At 41.7% G+C, this 17,484-nt stretch overlaps 1 protein-coding gene across 1 annotated transcript in view; it reads right to left on the minus strand.

Annotated features, from left to right (window-relative positions):
* Window positions 1-3,781: 3,781 nt before the first annotated feature.
* The window catches only part of LOC129699538 (parkin coregulated gene protein homolog), a 203,427-nt gene continuing 189,724 nt past the window's right edge, over window positions 3,782-17,484 (minus strand). Inside the window, exon 5 of the mRNA XM_055639427.1 lies at window positions 3,782-4,158. Within this exon, the coding sequence (XP_055495402.1) occupies window positions 3,998-4,158 (161 nt within the window). The 3' untranslated portion in view covers window positions 3,782-3,997. The remainder of the gene's footprint in view (window positions 4,159-17,484) is intronic.

Genomic DNA, 17,484 nt, shown 5'->3' on the forward strand with positions numbered 1-17,484 from the left:
TACCATCCATAGGGCCTGCCGCCGAAGCTCCGAAGTTGGGTCGCAGCCGCGCGCCACCATATTTGACCAGGTGGTTTCCCTCTGGATGTTCAGTTTGCTCCCACATCCCAAAGATGTGCAGTTTGCATCTGTAGCTTCTGTAACTGCCTTTGGTGTGTGGGTGAAAAATAACATGAAAATTAGTTTATGAAAATGTGGGTAGACTACAATATGGGATTAATGTGGGATTAGTTCTTAGTGTGGACTCAGTGTGCTGAAGGACCTGTTTCCATGCCGTGGGCAGAGGAGGGGGGGGGGGGGGGGGGGGGTAGCTCTGCTGGTGAGGGATGGAATTCAGTCCCTTGCAAGGGAAGACATAGGGACTGACGAGGTAGAGTCACTGTGGATTGAGTTGAGGAATTGTAAAGGCAAGAAGTCACTAATTGGTGTTATCTACAGACCCCCAAATAGTAGCCCGGATGTAGGGTGTAAATTGTAGCAGGAGTTAAAACTGGCATGTAACAAAGCTAATGCCACTATGGTGATGGGGGATTTCAACATGGAGGTAGACTGGGAAAATCACGTTGGTACAGGACCCCAAGAAAGAGAGTTTGTAGAATGCCTCCGAGATGGATTCTTAGAGCAGCTTGTAATGGAGCCGACCAAAGAAAAGGTAATTCTGGATTTAGTGTTGTCCAATGAACCAGATATGATAAGAGAACTCGAGGTAAAGGAAAAGCTTGGAGGTAGTGATCATAATATGATTAGTTTTAATATGCAATTTGAGAAGGAGAAGGTTAAATCGGAAGTGTCAGTGATGCAGTTGAACAAATGGTACTATGCAGGCATGAGAGGGGAGCTGGCCAAGGTAGACTGGAAAGGGATCCTAGCAGGAATAACAGTGGAACAGCAATGGCAGGAATTTCTGGGCATAATCCTGAAGATGCAGGATCATTTCATTCCAAAAAGGAAGAAAGATTCTAAGGGGAGTAGGAGGCAACCATGGCTGACAGGAGAAGTCAGGGATAGAATAAAACTAAAGGAAAAGATGTATAACACAGCAAATAGTAGCCGGTAGCCAGAGGATTGGGAAACTTTCATAGGACAACAAAAGGAAACAAAACGGGCAATGCGGGTTGGAACTTGGATGGAAAGCTGGCCAGGAATATAAAGAAGGACAGTAAAAGCTTCTTTAGATATGTTAAGGGAAAACGAGTAGCAAAGTCAAATGTGGGTTCCTTGAAGGCAGACACGGGTGAAATTATTATGGGGAACAAGGAAATTATTATGGGGAACAAGGCAGAAGAGTTGAATAGGTACTTTGGATCTGTCTTCACTGGGAAGACACAAACAATCTCCCAGAAGTACTAGAGGACAGAGGATCTAAGGGGGTAGAGGAACTGAAAGAAATTTTCATTAGGCGAGAAATAGTATTGGATAGGCTAATGGGACTGAAGGATGATAAATCCCCGGGGCCTGATGGTCTGCATCCCAGGGTCCTCAGGGAGGTGCTCTAGAAATAGTGGATGCATTGGTAATCATTTTCCAATGTTCAATAGATTCAGGGTCAGGTCCTGTGGATTGGAGGATAGCTAATGTTATCCCACTTTTCAAGAAAGGAGCAAGAGAGAAAACAGGGAATTACAGACCAGTTACACTGACTTCGGTGGTGGGAAAGGTGCTGGAGTCAATTATTAAAGAGGTAATAATGGGTTATTTGGATAGCAGTAAAATGATTAGTGCAAGTCAACTGTTTACCATATATATTAATGATTTGGAAGAGGGAATTAGGAGCAACACTAGCAAGTTTGTGGATGAAACAAAGCTGGGTGGCAGTGTGAACTGTGAAGAGGATGTTAGGAGGTTGCAGGGTGACCTGGACAGGTTGAGTGAGTGGGCAGATGCGTGGCAGATGCAGTATAATATAGATAAATGTGAGGTTATCCACTTTGGGGGCAAAAACGGGGGCAGATTATTATCTCAATGGGGTTAGATTAGGTAAGGGGGAGGTGCAGCGAGACCTGGTTGTCCTTGTACACCGGTCACTGAAAGTTGGCTTACAGGTACAGCAGGCAGTGAACATAGCTAATGGAATGTTGGCCTTCATAACATTAAGACCTTGCATCTCACCTGACAGCTCTCTGTCTTTTGCTACAGATTCAAACATCGACTGCCTCTCGTACCTCCAAATGGAATGTCTGTAATAGGGTGAATTGATGGACAGCCATTGAATGGACAAATAAGCTCCTTTATGCAACATTTTTCTAATGTTGCGAAGTCTGGACTGCAGAAACATACCGCCCAGGTCAGAAAATGCATCGAGTCAGACAGCACCGAAACAGGCCCTTCAGCCCACTTGCCCATGCTGACTAAAATGCCCCCTATACACGAGTCACACCTGCCCACGTTTGCTCATATCCCTCTAAAGATTTCCAATCCATGTCTTTTAAATGTTATTTTAGATACCTCCACGTGGCTCTTTCCATATACCGACCACCCTCTGTGTTGCCTCGGGTTCTTATTAAATCTGGCCCCTTTCACTTTAAACTTATATCCTCTAGTTCTTGATTCCCCAACTCTGGGTAAAACCAGAACAAACTAAACCAGTACAAAGTAAACAAAAGTGTGAGAGGAAATGTATCAGAAGGAACTGCAGATGCTGGTTTAAACCGAAGAAGGGTCTCGACCCGAAACGTCACCCATTCCTTCTCTCCAGAGATGCTGCCAGTCCCTTTTTGTGTCTATCTTTGAGAGGAAATGCATGCACCAGTAACCAACCCTAATACAAACTGAAAATAAGAACAAGTTATTTGAAGTTGGAGAGTACAATATTAAGTCTAGCCGATTGCAAAATGTGCAGACGAAACAAAAGGTGTTGTTACTCGAGCTCACATTGAGCCTCCTTGAAATAGTGCAGGAGACTGCAGGATGGCCCAAGGCAAAGTAGTTCAGACATTATCCAACGTGTAATCTATCAACATCATTGGCAAAGGTCAGGATGAAGGAATGTTGCACAGCACAGTAAATGAAAGGAGGTGGAATAATGCAGGTTTCACGGGGGAGCAGATCAAATTTAGGCAACGCATTCAATTTCTTGATTCACAAAATGCTGCAATTATCACAAACCTACAAGGAATATGTAAATATTACAGTTGCCTTAAGAAGGGGAGAAGAGTATTTATTTTCTTTTTGAATGGCATCTCAATATATTAATGATGGTCAGAATCCTTAATAAACCCATCAAAATCACCATTCCTTCATATAGAACAACAGGAACAACTTTTAAACTGAATTATAGAATCATACAGCATGGAAACAGACCATTTGGCACAACTCATCCATGCGAACCAAGATTTCCCATCTAAACTAATCCCGTTTGCTGTGCTTTGCCCATATCACTCACATTCTTTCCTGTACCATCTACATGTTTTTTACATGTTGTTATTTTATCTGGCACAACTACTTCCTCTGGCAGCTTGTTCCATTTGCCTTCTATGTGAAAAAGCTGCCTCTCAGTTTCCTATTAAATCTTTTTCCAATTGCCTTAAACCTATGACTTCCAGTTCTTGATTCCCCTACACTAGGAAAATGACTGTGCATTTACCTTATCTGTTCCCCTTCTGATTTTATACACCTCTATAAGAGCATCCCTCAGCCTCCTGCCTAACCTCTCCATTTAGCTTTGGCCCTCGACTCCCGACAACATCCTCGTAAATTTCTGCACTCATCTAAAGTCAGTTCACATTATAGACTATGAAATTACTTTGAACATGAGCTAAACAGAGCAGCAATCATTCAGCTATGTAAGAAAATTGTTTTATTGTTCAGAAAGATTGAGGTTTGATCCAATGGCAGTTTAAATTCACCATGCAATACAGTGGCATGTGTACAGGAACAATCAAGAAAGCAAGAACACAATTATGGTTAATTTTATGGTGTAATTGATGCACTTGCTCTTACAGAACTCCCAGTTACATAAATTAATGCAGTCTACAGAACATCAACCAGTTTATTTGGTTCAATTATAAATGCATGACTCATAAGTCGGAATCATGTACTTGATGTTAATGAAGGCATCTTCTCCTCCGTACAGCTCAAAGATCTCCAGAGTCTCTTGAATCAGGTCTCCGATGTTTTCTCTTTTCTGTTGGCTGTAGTCAATTCCATCTCCTGTATTAACTAGAGTCCAAAACAAAAGAACGCAAAGAAAACAGCAGTTTTAAAAGTTTTTGGTATTTAACTCAATGTATCCCTCCAATCCACCACCCACCCCACCCAAAAGAAAACGCCACATACTCAACCGATGTTGAGCTATGTGGGGTCGAACCGAATCAATCCACATTACCCAGCCGCACTGTGGAGTTGGCTACGGTTGTGAGGTCCTGGACAAGCAACTGTATGTGACAATAAGCTCTGTTGAAATGCAAGAAAGCTCCGAGATGTTTGGTTGTTTCCTGGGCAACTTCCACTGGCAGCGCTTCAAATCTTATGCTGTCACACAAGGCACATTATCCTGTGAACATTTTCACGCATATTATAAGAGAAGATGATATGATAAACTGTGTAAATTTTATTACCTATATGAATGATCAATATTTTGACTTTTTCTTTGGATACATGTCAGCTCATTAGACGGTACTATGTCTGCATCTCTGTTCAAGTCCCAAAAGATACACTAAATTCAAGCAATACCAACTGATAGGTTGTGGCATAAAGTGCATTTTGACAGGATATTAATTGATTTTCCATTTGTTCACATTAGAGGTTCTATAGACTCAATAAGCACAACAGATGAGCAGCCTATTATGTTTCAGAAAATATAAGTATCTCTCGATCATGGGGCAGAAGCTGAAGTGAGTTGAGGAATTCTGCCTGAGATTAAAATCAACCCACTCATTCTTGCTTGATTTATGGCACAAAACCATATGGCCTCTTTGTACGATTTCAATGTACTTTTAGTGTCAGGGTGTTGTACACTTCCCTTACACCATATCCATGGAGACCAATTTACTGCAATTGTTCAAGCTTGCTATAGTTGCAGCCATGGAGTCAGAGTCAGACAGCACAGAAACAGGCCCTTCAGCTAACTTGCCCATACTGACCAAGATGTCCCATCTAAGCTAGACTCATGTTTAGCCCAAATCCCTCTACCCATGCACCAGTACAAGTATCTTTTAAATGTTGTATTGTACCTGCCTCAACTATCTCCTCTAGTTGCTCGTTCCATTTACCCACCACCCTCTCTGTGTGTACAAGTTGCGCCGGCAGGTGGGACTAGCTGAAATGGAGCATCTTCATAAGCATGGACGAGTTGGTCTGAAAGGTCTCTTTCCATGCCTTATGACTCACCACAGAACGTATGGGTAACAGTCGTGGGGAGACCTGTAAAGATGGCACACTGTAACCCTCTGAATTCTCACTTATCAAACAATCCTTTCAAAATTTGAAGATCTTACCTCTGAGAAGAGAGTCTCCAATGGTTAGTTAAAGACACCAAGAAACCAATGAACAAGGCACCATGTAACTTAATCTGCTAATGCAACCACCAGCTCAGACTGATATACTGCACGCTGTGAAGGTTAGATCAGAGGCTGGATCTGCAGTCAGAGCAATGGGAAGGTCTAACAACCATGACATGCTTTTGATGTAACTTTGTTGTGCCCAGATTTGGTGCTTAATTTGATGAGAAATGATCTACCCAGTTTTATTCTTCGTCTGTTTGAATGTAGCAGTAATGGTATAACTACGTGGAAGGTCCCAACCTGAAACATCACCTATCCATGTCCTCCAGAGATGCTGCCTGTCCCTCTGAACTACTCCAGCACTTTGTGTCCTCTCCTAACTAAATGGCTTATTTGGCAATTTTAGCATCAACCAAATGGAGTGGGCCTGAGGTCACATGTAGGTCAGAAGAAGCATATTTCTTCCCCTGAAGGACATTTGTGAATCAGATGCACTTTTCTGACAAAAGGGTAGTTTACACTGTTAACATTTCTAAGATCAGTTTATTTTGTTTTATCCCCCACATTCCTTATCATTAAGTTGAATATGTTAGCACTTGTAAGCATTCCATAAACCATGCCCTCAGGAATTATGAAATTAAACAAAAACAAATATGTAAGATGTACAAATATTAAAAAATGTACAACTTCCCTTCCAAAATGTACTGATAAATCTTTTGAAGATCTTTTTAAGTAGGACAGATGGACGGGGGCTTTTCCTGTTGCTTAGAGTCTTCTAAAGTGCTTAACAGGTGGCAATAGATGTAATGCTAAAGTTCATTTTGCATGGAGGCATCAAGTAACAACTGACATCAGTATTTCTTCAGTCTACATAACTTTGGCATGTAGGAGTGATACGTGACTTGCCGCACTGAACAAAAAGAGTTGCCTGCATTTGCACATGAAATGAAAAGCTAATTGACATCTGTATAATACAGCCCAACTTTGCAGCCTATGACTCTGTTGCCTTTTCACGACATTTCAGCACATTTTACTGCGAACCAAATCCAATCTTATCTACAATACTATTGCTGCACACTTTATCATTTGTCTGGCCTATTTGTATGACATTATGACACTCACCCATTATTCAATCAACATAATTATTTTATTGCTCTTTGCAAGTTCAGGCCAGCATAATGTAATCTTTAGACAATAGACAATAGATGGTAGACAAAAGTGCTGGAGAAACTCAGCGGGTGCAGCAGCATTTATGGAGCGAAGGAAATAGGCAACGTTTCGGGCCAAAGCCCATCTTCAGACTGATGTTGGGGGGGGGGAAGAAAGGAGAAAGGAAGAGGAGGAGCCCGAGGGCTGAGGGAGAGCTAAGAGCTAAGAAGGGGAGGAGAAAGCAAAGGCTACCGGAAATTGGTGAGTTCAATGTTTATGCCACTAGGGTGCAGACTGCCCAAGAGGTGTTGCTCCTCCAATTTCCGGTGGTGCTCACTCTGGCCATGGAGGAGGCCCAGGACAGAGAGGTCGGATTCGGAATGGGAGGGGGAGTTGAAGTGCTGAGCCACCGGGAGATCAGGTTGGTTAATGCGGACCGAGCGCAGGTGTTCGGCGAAACGATCGCCAAGTCTACTCTTGGTCTCACCAATGTAGATCAGCTGACATCTAGAGCAGTGGATGCAATAGATGAGGTTGGAGGAGCTACAGGTGAACCTCTGTCGCACCTGGAACGACTGCTTGGGTCCTTGAATGAAGTTGAGGGGGGAGGCAAAGCGACAGGTGTAGCACCTCTTGCGGTTGCAAGAGTAAGTGCCCGGGGTGGGGGTGGTGTGGGAGGGAAGGGAAGAATTGACCAGGGAGTTACGGAGGGAGCGGTCTTTGCGGAAAGCAGACAGGGGGCGAGATGGGAAGATGTGGCGAGTGGTGGGGTCACATATAAGGGCCAACAATATACTTGGACCAGGTTGCCTCAAGGATTTGTCAATTCGCCTACCTTATTTTCCAGGTGTCTGCAGGATCAACTAAGTACTTTGAAGTTCAAAATGAATTCAACATTAGTGCAGTATGTTGATGACCTATTGGTGGCTAGTAAAGATGAATCCAGTAATCGGGAAAGACACTGCACAACTACTAAATCATCTAGCCGATCTAGGATATGTGGTCTTACCATCATAAGTACTGGTAGCTCAGGAGAAAGTAAAATTTCTAGGAATTATAATTTCGGCCACCGAAAGAAGTTTTGAGAAGAGCAGACTCGAACCTATTTGCGAATTTTCAATCCCAAAAGAAGCCAAAAAATGAGGCAATGGCTGGGCATGGTTAATTATTGCAGGCCCTCGATTCCAAATATAGCTTAGAAACCAAGGAGCTAACACCCTATAGCAGCAAGGAGGGCAAATTTAAATTAACAAAGAAGGCACAGGGAGGCATTTGAGAACTTAAAGAGATCATTGATGCAGGTCCTGACATTGGGAAGGTCATTATACGATCGTTCTTTCCAGCTGTATTGTACAATTCTATCTGATTGTGCCACTTCAGTACTAACGCAAAAGCATGGGGATAGACATAGACCAGTTGCATATTACTCCTCCAAATTAGATCCAGCAGCTAGGGGACATCCTCTTTGCACTCAAATCTTAACTGCAATCTATAATCGTTTACAATCAGCTGCTAATTTGACATTCCAGCAGGAAATTGTAGTGTATAGTTCACATTCGGTATTGGCATTGTCGGGGCAACTTCAAACCCAGCACTTGACAAAGGCCCGCCAAAATAAGTATGAGATCTATCTGTTGAACAATCCGAAATTACAGTTCAAACATTGTACATTGATTAACCCAGCCTCTTTTCTTATTTCACCCCCAGAAGCGCAATTAGTAGACACGACTGTCTATTTGTTATGGAGGAAGAGACATCAGTGAGGGAGGACTTGAGGGTTGTACCCATGGAAGACCCTGACATCGCATTATATGTGGACGGGTGCATCCATTGGACCGCGGGGTGAGAGGTTGTCTGGGTATGCAATTATTAATCAAAAGATGGAGATTGTAGAAGCAGCTGCTTTTGAATCACCCTATTCAGCACAAGCTGAATTATTCGCTTTAATTCAGACTTGTATTATTGGGGAACATCTAAAAGTAAATGTTTACATTGATTCTCGATACCCATTTGGGGTGGTGCATGATTTTGGACAATTATGGAAAAATAGGGTATTCCTATCTTCTGCAGGAACCCAAATATCACACAAACAATTGGTGATACATTTATTGAAGGCCTTAATGCTACCCAGACAAATCTCTGTAATGAAATGTAGCGCCCGTACTAACGGACAGACCCCAATAGATCTTGGAAATCGTAATGCCGATTTAGAAGCTAAGAAAGTATCGTGGGAACGTATGGCGGTGGTACCTAAAATGATGAGGTAGACTAAAAGTGTAACTAACAAGTCTCCCTAGTCTCCCCTGGAAGCCATCCAAGAAATTGTTCGATTACAAGAAGAGGCTACTGAAGGAGATAAGGAAAGATGGAGACAACTGGGTTGTGTACTGGATTGTATTACTGGGCTGTGGACCACTCCAGCAGGGCAAACTTGCATGACAGACTCATTAGCCGTATGGGTTATCGAGTGTAATCCACTATGCAACCCATTGTGGTGCAAGGGCAGTAGGGGACACTCTATTAGCTATTTGGTGGCATCCAAAATTACAATCCTTTGCTCAAAAGGTAAGCAGTAATTGTCTGGTCTGTCAGCAATACAATCCAAGGAAACGAATAGGATGTGAAGGAGGGAAAACACCATTGCCTATGGGTCCTTTTGAGACATTGCAAATGGACTATATTGAATTAGAAAGATGCCAAGGATATAAATACGTTCTTGTCATAGTCGATGTATTCAGCCGGTGGATCAAAGCATACCCAACCATTGACAATAAAGCGGCTACTGTTGTCAAGGTGCTAATGAGAGAAATTGTCCCTAGATTCGGCATTCCCATTAGACTTAGCTCAGATAACGGTCCACACTTTATTGGACAAATCAATAAAGAATTTTGTGAACAACTGGGGATCCAGCAGCAGTTACACTGCGCTTATCGACCATAGGCTGCTGGACTTGTAGAAAGGGCAAACCGGACTCTTAAAACTAAATTAGCCAAATTAAAGGTGGAGACTGGACTTAGATGGATTAAATTACTCCCAATAGCCCTATTTCAGTAGGTATGTTACAAAACCTACCTGAATCGTCATTAGGAATCTGCCCTCAGCCATGTCGGCCCTATTGGCGCTGTTTGATGAGGCGGGTAAAACGCCTGCGCAGAGAAATCATTAGAAAAATCGCTGCAAGCCCAGCTGAAAAGGTATTATTTTTATAGGCGGTAGTTCCCTTTTTAAAAACTGTCTGATTCCGCAACCAGAATGCCCCATGGTTTTATAGAGCAAAATAGTTACCTTATTTACATTAAATGGGGCATATCATTATCAAGTTATCTGAGTGAGTAGCGTGGGCTTTTTAGACCCGCAGTATTCCAGGTGCACTAATCCAGCGCTATGTCAGCGTTCTAAACCAGCGCGTTCCACATGAATCCACTAGAAAGCCGATTTAAATGGGCATTTATTTACAGCAATTGAACACTAAATTCCTTCCATTTGGCCTATAAATTAATGTAAATTAGATATAAAAATCATGTTATATTGTGAATTATTTGTGAATAATCTTTGGACACTTAGGCTATTTAAAAATGTTAATCTTTCCTTAAGAAATGGGCCTTTGACTATCCAAGATCACAGCTTTTTTGTAATGTCCATTCCATGGAGATGCTAATTTCCGAGTATGAAAATGGTCTGGGAATATGAAAGTGAATTTGTGCCAAATTCTAATTTATCTGAGGGAAATTGCAGACTTGATTTTTTAAATCTCAAAATTTTGTAACATTGCTAATTTCAGATGAGAGTAACGCCTGCAGAGAAATCTAGATTAAGCCCAGCTGAAATTATTTACGGTAGGCCCTTAAAAAACCCTTGGAACCAGAATGCGATGAAAATAGTTAATTTTACTTTGGAGTCACGCGAGTGACTACGTGAAGAGACCCCGTCCAGGTGCACACGTGTAGCGACTGCGACCGCGTTGGGAGGACCAGAGCCCTCCAAGCGGTGAGTGAAAGAAAACGTCAAGGTATGTACTTTTATTTTCACCGGGCCATTTTTCTTCCATGGAGATTGTGTTCTGGGAATCAGGCGTCTAATTATGGAGAAAAGTGGGAAAAGTAAAGGGAAGTGCTCCGCAGCTAGAACTCAAGATAGAGTGTCTGAGAGTAGTGGGCTCCCTGATAAAAAGTCGGCTGCAGAAAAACCAGCGACTGCTAAAACGGGAGAGAAAAGTTCCGTTGAAACACCCACAGGGTGTTTGGCCAAAAAGAAAACAAACAGGCCAGTGGACCCGGATGAGTCGGAACAGGAGGTCATGTCAGACCGGGTTTCACAATTGGAATTCCTCATGGGGAAAATGATATACAAAGGCAAACTCCACAAGGAGTACAGTTATCGTGGGCCTACAGGAGAGCCAGCGTATGGAACACCCAGGAGAGGTCCTGGGAAACGTTGGCCTACAAGTGAGCCAGCGCCAGAAATGCCTGATGAAGAAGAATATATGTGTTGGCCTAGCAGAGAGCCAGCACCAGAAATGTCTGAAGAAAGACAACACAGACGTTGGTCTACAGGAGACCCAGCGTTAGCAGCATCCAAAAAAGGGCTGCCAGAGTAAGGTTCTCTGGAAGAGCTTGTAATACCCCAAAAAGGGTTTACTAAGCGTAGGCCTATAAGAGAGCCGGCGCACTAAACACCTGAAGAAGAAATACCAGGTGAACCCCATTATGAGGAGGAATATCCAGAAGATTCTGACAATGAATAATATGAAGGCCAGAGCCCAATAACACTGCTCAAAGTACCAGGTCTGGCCCAAACATTCTCAAGTCCTAGACACAAGGGACAACCTTTGCCAGAGGAAATAGCAGCAAGTATAAATTACCTGCTTTCCCATCACTTAGAAGAACTAACGATGGATGAGACTATTAATAAATATGAAATCCCGCAGAACTGCGCACTGCTAGCAGCCCCAGCAGTAAACAGTGTAATATGGGGCTATTTGGGCACCGCAGTACGCGCACAAGAAATGAGGTTACAGCAGGTACTGAGATTAATGGGGTCAAGCATAATGTTTGCCAAAGGCATGGAAGAAGGAAATGTGACACCGTCACAACAGGATGTTTTGGGACTAATGTGTAATGAACACTTTGAAATAAACTGTATTTGTAAAAGTGCTATAAGACCTAACATACATTCTAAGTTTGCAGGGCCCTGTAAACCATCTAATATACAATTGCCGAACTTACTCTTTGGAGAAGATCTAGCCAAAAAGCTGAAAGTCCTGAATGAAGAGGCAAAAACCGTGGGCATGATAAAACCACCGATGTTTAGCAGATCAATTTGAAGGCAATATCCATACCGAAGGGTGGCTGGAGCTGGTGAAGGAACAAGTCGCTCGTACCCGTATACGCGTTATTGGAGGACATGGCATTCCCACAAGGGGCAAGGTACAAAAGGTGACACCAGCAAAACCTGAGGTAGGTGGCTCTGGTTCTGAAAGAAACATATCAGATGTTTCACATTCACAAATTGGGGGAAAGTTACAATTCTTCCTAAAAGAATGGCGAAAAATAACATCTGATGCATTTATACTGTGCAGTATTATGAGGTTCAGAATTGAATTCTACCCACATTTAAATCCCCCTATTCAACATGTTCCTAATCAAATACATGTTTTCTCTAAAGAAGAGAATAGAAACATTCAAGCAGAACTTGACATATTGAGTAAAAAGGGGGTTATTGAAAAAACAGTCTATCAAAACCAATTTATATCTAGTATTATTTCTAGACCAAAAAAGCATGGTGGCTGTAGAATCATTCTAGATCTAACAAGTCTTAACCCTTTTGTGCAGAATAAACATTTAAAAATGGAGACATTTACTAATGCTTTGCAGCTAATTTCAACAGAATGCTATATGGCAAGCATAGATCTGCAAGATGCATATTACTCTGTGGCTGTGCATTGTATTGATCGCAGATATTTGAAATTTAACTGGATGAATCAATTAAGGCAATTCAAAGCATTGCCTAATGATTTAACCTCAGCCCCTAGACTGATACAAAATTGTTAAAACCAGTTTTAGCATTGTTAAGAACCCAGGGCCATTTGATAATGGCTTATTTGGATGACATTTTAATTGTGGGGGACACTGAAGCTACAACAAAAGCATCAGTATCAGAAGTCAAACTCACATTTCAAAATCTGGGCTTTTTAATACATCCAAATAAATCTAGACTGTCTCCAAACAAAACAATTGATTACTTGGGGTTCACTATTAATTCAGAACAAATGATAGTGACTTTACCCAAGGACAAAAAGCTGCAGCTAATTGAGGGTTGTATCAAACTAATTACAGAACATCAACCATCAATCAGGAAAGTGGCAAGCCTACTTGGCAAACTGATTGCTTCCTTTCCAGCTGCACAGTTTGATCCACTGCATTATCAGCAACTGCAGCGAGCAAAGGTACAAGCATTAAAAATACACTTGGGGCATTTTGATAGGCCCATGCAACGATCAAAAACAGCAATTGATGATATACAATGGTGGATTAAGAGTGTTCCCTATTCTGCCGGAAAAATTCTGGTTGAATCACCAGCTATCATTCTACAGACTGATGCAAGTGCGCTAGGTTAGGGCACTGCTGATACCATTTCCAGCTGTGGAGGTAGATGGAATGTGGAAGAGGAACCTTTGCTCGAAGCACATGGAATTAACTATCTAGAATTATTATGTATATTTCATGGGCTTAAAGCTTTTTGCTCTAATGTGCAAAATCTGCATGTGCAGGTTCAGATTGACAACACTACGGCAGTAGCATATATCAATCATATGGGTAGAATCAAGTCAAAAGCTTGTGACAGATTGGCAAACCTTATCTGGCACTGGTGTATTATTAGAGACATTTGGCTTTCGGCAATTTACCTCCCAGGTAAATTCAATATAATTGCAGACAGTAGGTCACGAAAATTTAATGACAATACAGAATGGATGTTAAATCGTGACATTTTCTATAACATTGTTCAAAAATTTGGAATGCCAGAAATTAATTTGTTTGCATCCAGACTGAACCATCAATTACCTCAATATGTTTCATGGGAACCAGATAGAAACATAGAAACATAGAAATTAGGTGGATGCCATTCGGCCCTCGAGCCTACCGCCATTCAATATGATCATGGCTGATCATCCAATCAGTATCCCGTACCTGCCATTCCCTACCCCCCTGATTTGTCCACATCTATCCCTCTTAAATATAGCCAATAGGTCTACAAAGAGATTCAAGCACTCTCTGGTGAAAAAAGTTCTTCTCATCTCGAATGATGCTTATCCTTAGGTGATTGTCCTGGTGGTCCCATCTAGCCTGTCCAAATTTTGTAAGTTTACAAAATCCATGGCGGTGGATCCATTCTCGTGTTGGGATGGAATGTTTATAAAAATGGTAGACAGAGGACGATGCTTCTAATGCCTACATATTCCCACTAGAAAAATGACAGAACCTCTAATGCATATTCCAAGACAAGAAAACCTACTCATACACCCTGTAACTGGTGATTTTAATCCTTTACATGATCGTATTGATTTGTTGATTTGCAGATTCTAAAAAGGCCATATGTCGGAAGAGGACTATCAGATCGCACTATGGATGTAATTGCAGGAGCCTGGAGGGATAGTACCCAGAAGCAGCACATTTCTTACATTAAGAAATGGGAGGAGTTTTGCTCAAGACAAAACATTTCATACCACACAGCAGACATTTCAGATGTTTTAGAATTTCTGTCAACATTACATTTTGATGTAAATTTAAGTTATAATGCGATCAACACTGCAAGGAGTGCCCTCTCTGCATATTTATGGAGAGCATCTGAACAACAGGTTCTAGGATCACACCCCTTGGTCTGTAGATACATGAAGGGAATTTTCAATGCTAAACCTCCCAGACCCAGATATACAGAAATCTGGAATGTGAGGGATCTACTCATGTTACTTCGGGAATGGAGTCCCATTTCAAATTTGTCTTTGGACAAAATTACCATGAAAGTAGTCAAGTTAAATGCATTCGTTTCAGCACAAAGAGTACAGACATTACATATATTACGTATAGACAGAATGGGAATGACAACAGAGGAAATTACATTCTATGTCTATGACTTACTCAAACAGAGCAGACCAGGAGTCACGGGGTGTAAATTGGTCTTTACAACATATCCTACGGATCCAAGACTATGTGTAGTGACACATTTAAAATGTTACATTGCGGCCACCAAGGACTTAAGAGGTGCAGAATCAGCATTATTTATCAGCCATAAAAAAACACATAAGAAAGTGTCAGTACAAACTATTTCCAGATGGCTGAAGCAGGTGCTGTTGGATGCAGGAATTGATACTGACAAATTTAAATCTCATTCCACCAGGGCGGCGGCAACATCGGCAGCCAAGGATTTGGACGTTCCAATAGACCATATCCTCGCGGCCGCAGGATGGGCAAATGAACGGATGTTTTACAAGTATTACCATAAAGAGATTGCAGACCCTGGTGTATTTGGTGGTACTGTTTTGGATTCAGTATTAAATGTTCCCCAGTGATACAAAAGGGGACTAAAAATGTTTTATAATAAATAAAAACCATTAACTGATTACATTAATGTTATGGTTGTATGTTAATGATTGTTTTTCATTCATATAGAGTCAATCAATGCAGTGAGATGCCTGGATTGAATCTACGGCATTAGGAGAGGAAACATGGAACATCATGTGTCTCTATACGCCGATGACCTCCTTCTTTATGTGTGTGACCTTACAGCTAGTGGTCCTGCAATTGTGTCCTTGTTAGATCAGTTTCTCTGGCTATAAACTAAACCTCCAAAAAAGCGAATGCTTTTCCATCAACCTAGCCCTACAGATCCGACAGGAATCCTTGCCTTTTCCCTTATCTCAAGATGGTTTTGTATATCTAGGAATACTCATTACCCGCTCTTTCACATCTCTGTTTGAAGCTAATTATATGCCTCAAGTTAGCCAAATGAAGGCTGACTTTGAGAGATGGCGTAGTCTACCTCTCACTATTGCTGGGAGAGTGCAGTCGGTGAAGATGACTGTATTTCCCAGATTTCTTTACTTGTTCCAATGTTTGCCAGTCTTCCTATCCAAGTCATTTTTTAACTCAGTTAACCAATCTATAACCTCCTTTATATGGGGTAACAACGTTCCAAGGGTCAATAAGTGTACTCTCCAAAGAGGTCGTGAAGTAGGTGGATTGGGCCTTCCTAGCTTTATTCATTATTACTGGGCATCCAATATCGAAAAGATATTATTCTGGCTCCACCGACCAAATACAGACTGGTGTCTACTTGAGTCACAGTCTTGTTACTCCTCGTCTCTCCCAGCTTTGGTGTATTCCTCCCTGCCATTGAAACCCTCTCGATTTACATCCAATCCTGTCATACTATCCCCCTCAAAAATTTTGAATCAATTTCACTGCCACTATAAGTTTACATCAGCTTCAGTTTTGGGTCCCATTCACTGTAACCATTTATTCCCCACCTCCACACTTGACTCAACCTTTAGACAATAGGGTTTGAGTGGTCTTATGTGCATTAAGAAATTATACACCAACAACATATTTGATAGTTTTGATAACCTATACAGAAAATATAGCCTCCCACATAATCATTTCTTTAAATATCTTCAGATCCGCCACGAAAACATTTCCCTCCTTTCCTGATCTCCCGCCTGTCACCGTGTTGGATAAACTCACTCTTACTTTTGCAAATAAAGGACTGATCTCTGTAGTATATTCTCAACTATCTTTAGGAGATCAAAACATGAACAAAGTTAAAACTAGGTGGGAGGATGACCTTGGTATGGATCTGTCTGAGGAATGCTGGACAGAAGCACTGAAAAGAGTCCATTCCTCGTCATCATGTGCTAGATTGGGGCTCATACAATTCAAAGTTTTACACAGGGCTCATTTAAGCAAAGCCAGGCTTGCTGACATATATCTGGGAACAGACGCTGGCTGTGATAGGTGCTCCTTCTCTCCAGCCAGTCTAGCTCACGCATTCTGGTCCTGCCCTAATCTTGGTGGCTACTGGGCAGTGGATTTTAAAACCATCAGTGAAGTCCTTGGGATGACAGTGAGGCTTTGCCCGCTTGTACCTGTATTCGGTGTGGCAGATGAAACTTTGGGTTTAAATGCAAACCAGTCTGACATCATTGCATTCACATCGCTTTGGGCCCGTAGGAGAAATTTGCGGGTCTGGAAATCTACCACTCCTCCATCTGCTGCCGCCTGGCTGGAGAATGTAATGTTTTTTCTAAAACTAGAAAAGATAAAATTTACACTGAGGGGGTCTGTGAAAAAGTTGTATTCGAAATGGGAACCTTTTTTGTCATACTTTGAGAGTCTAAAAGAACTACCCACTGACTGAGGGCACTTGATTGTAGTTGGGGATCTGCCTTTACTTATGTTTTATTTTTATTTATTTACTTATTTTTGTTTACATAAATGTTGATTACCTCACAGGACGGTCGATGCATAATGAATGAGTGTATTCTGAACCATCTGACATGTTGTGGGTATGTATGGGCCTGGGCCTTGGCCTTGGAAGAATGTAGAGGTATTGTTGTCAAAATGTGCATTTGTATTTGTGATATGTTGTATTGTGAACACATCAGCTGCCAAGGGATGTCAGGGAGGGTGGGTGAGGGTAACTTTGTTGTTATATATAAAAAACAAAATGGAGGGAAATGTAATGCATTACATCAGCTGTATTGTATATTTCCTTCAATAAAAATATTTATTATAAAATAAAAAAGTGTTTCCTCATCTCCGTTCTCAATGGCTTATCCCTTATTCTTAAACTGTGGCCCCTGGTTCTGGACTCGCCCAACATCGGGAACATGTTTCCTGCC

The sequence above is a fragment of the Leucoraja erinacea genome, chromosome 8 (assembly GCF_028641065.1).
Source record: "Leucoraja erinacea ecotype New England chromosome 8, Leri_hhj_1, whole genome shotgun sequence".
Taxonomy (NCBI): domain Eukaryota; kingdom Metazoa; phylum Chordata; class Chondrichthyes; order Rajiformes; family Rajidae; genus Leucoraja; species Leucoraja erinaceus.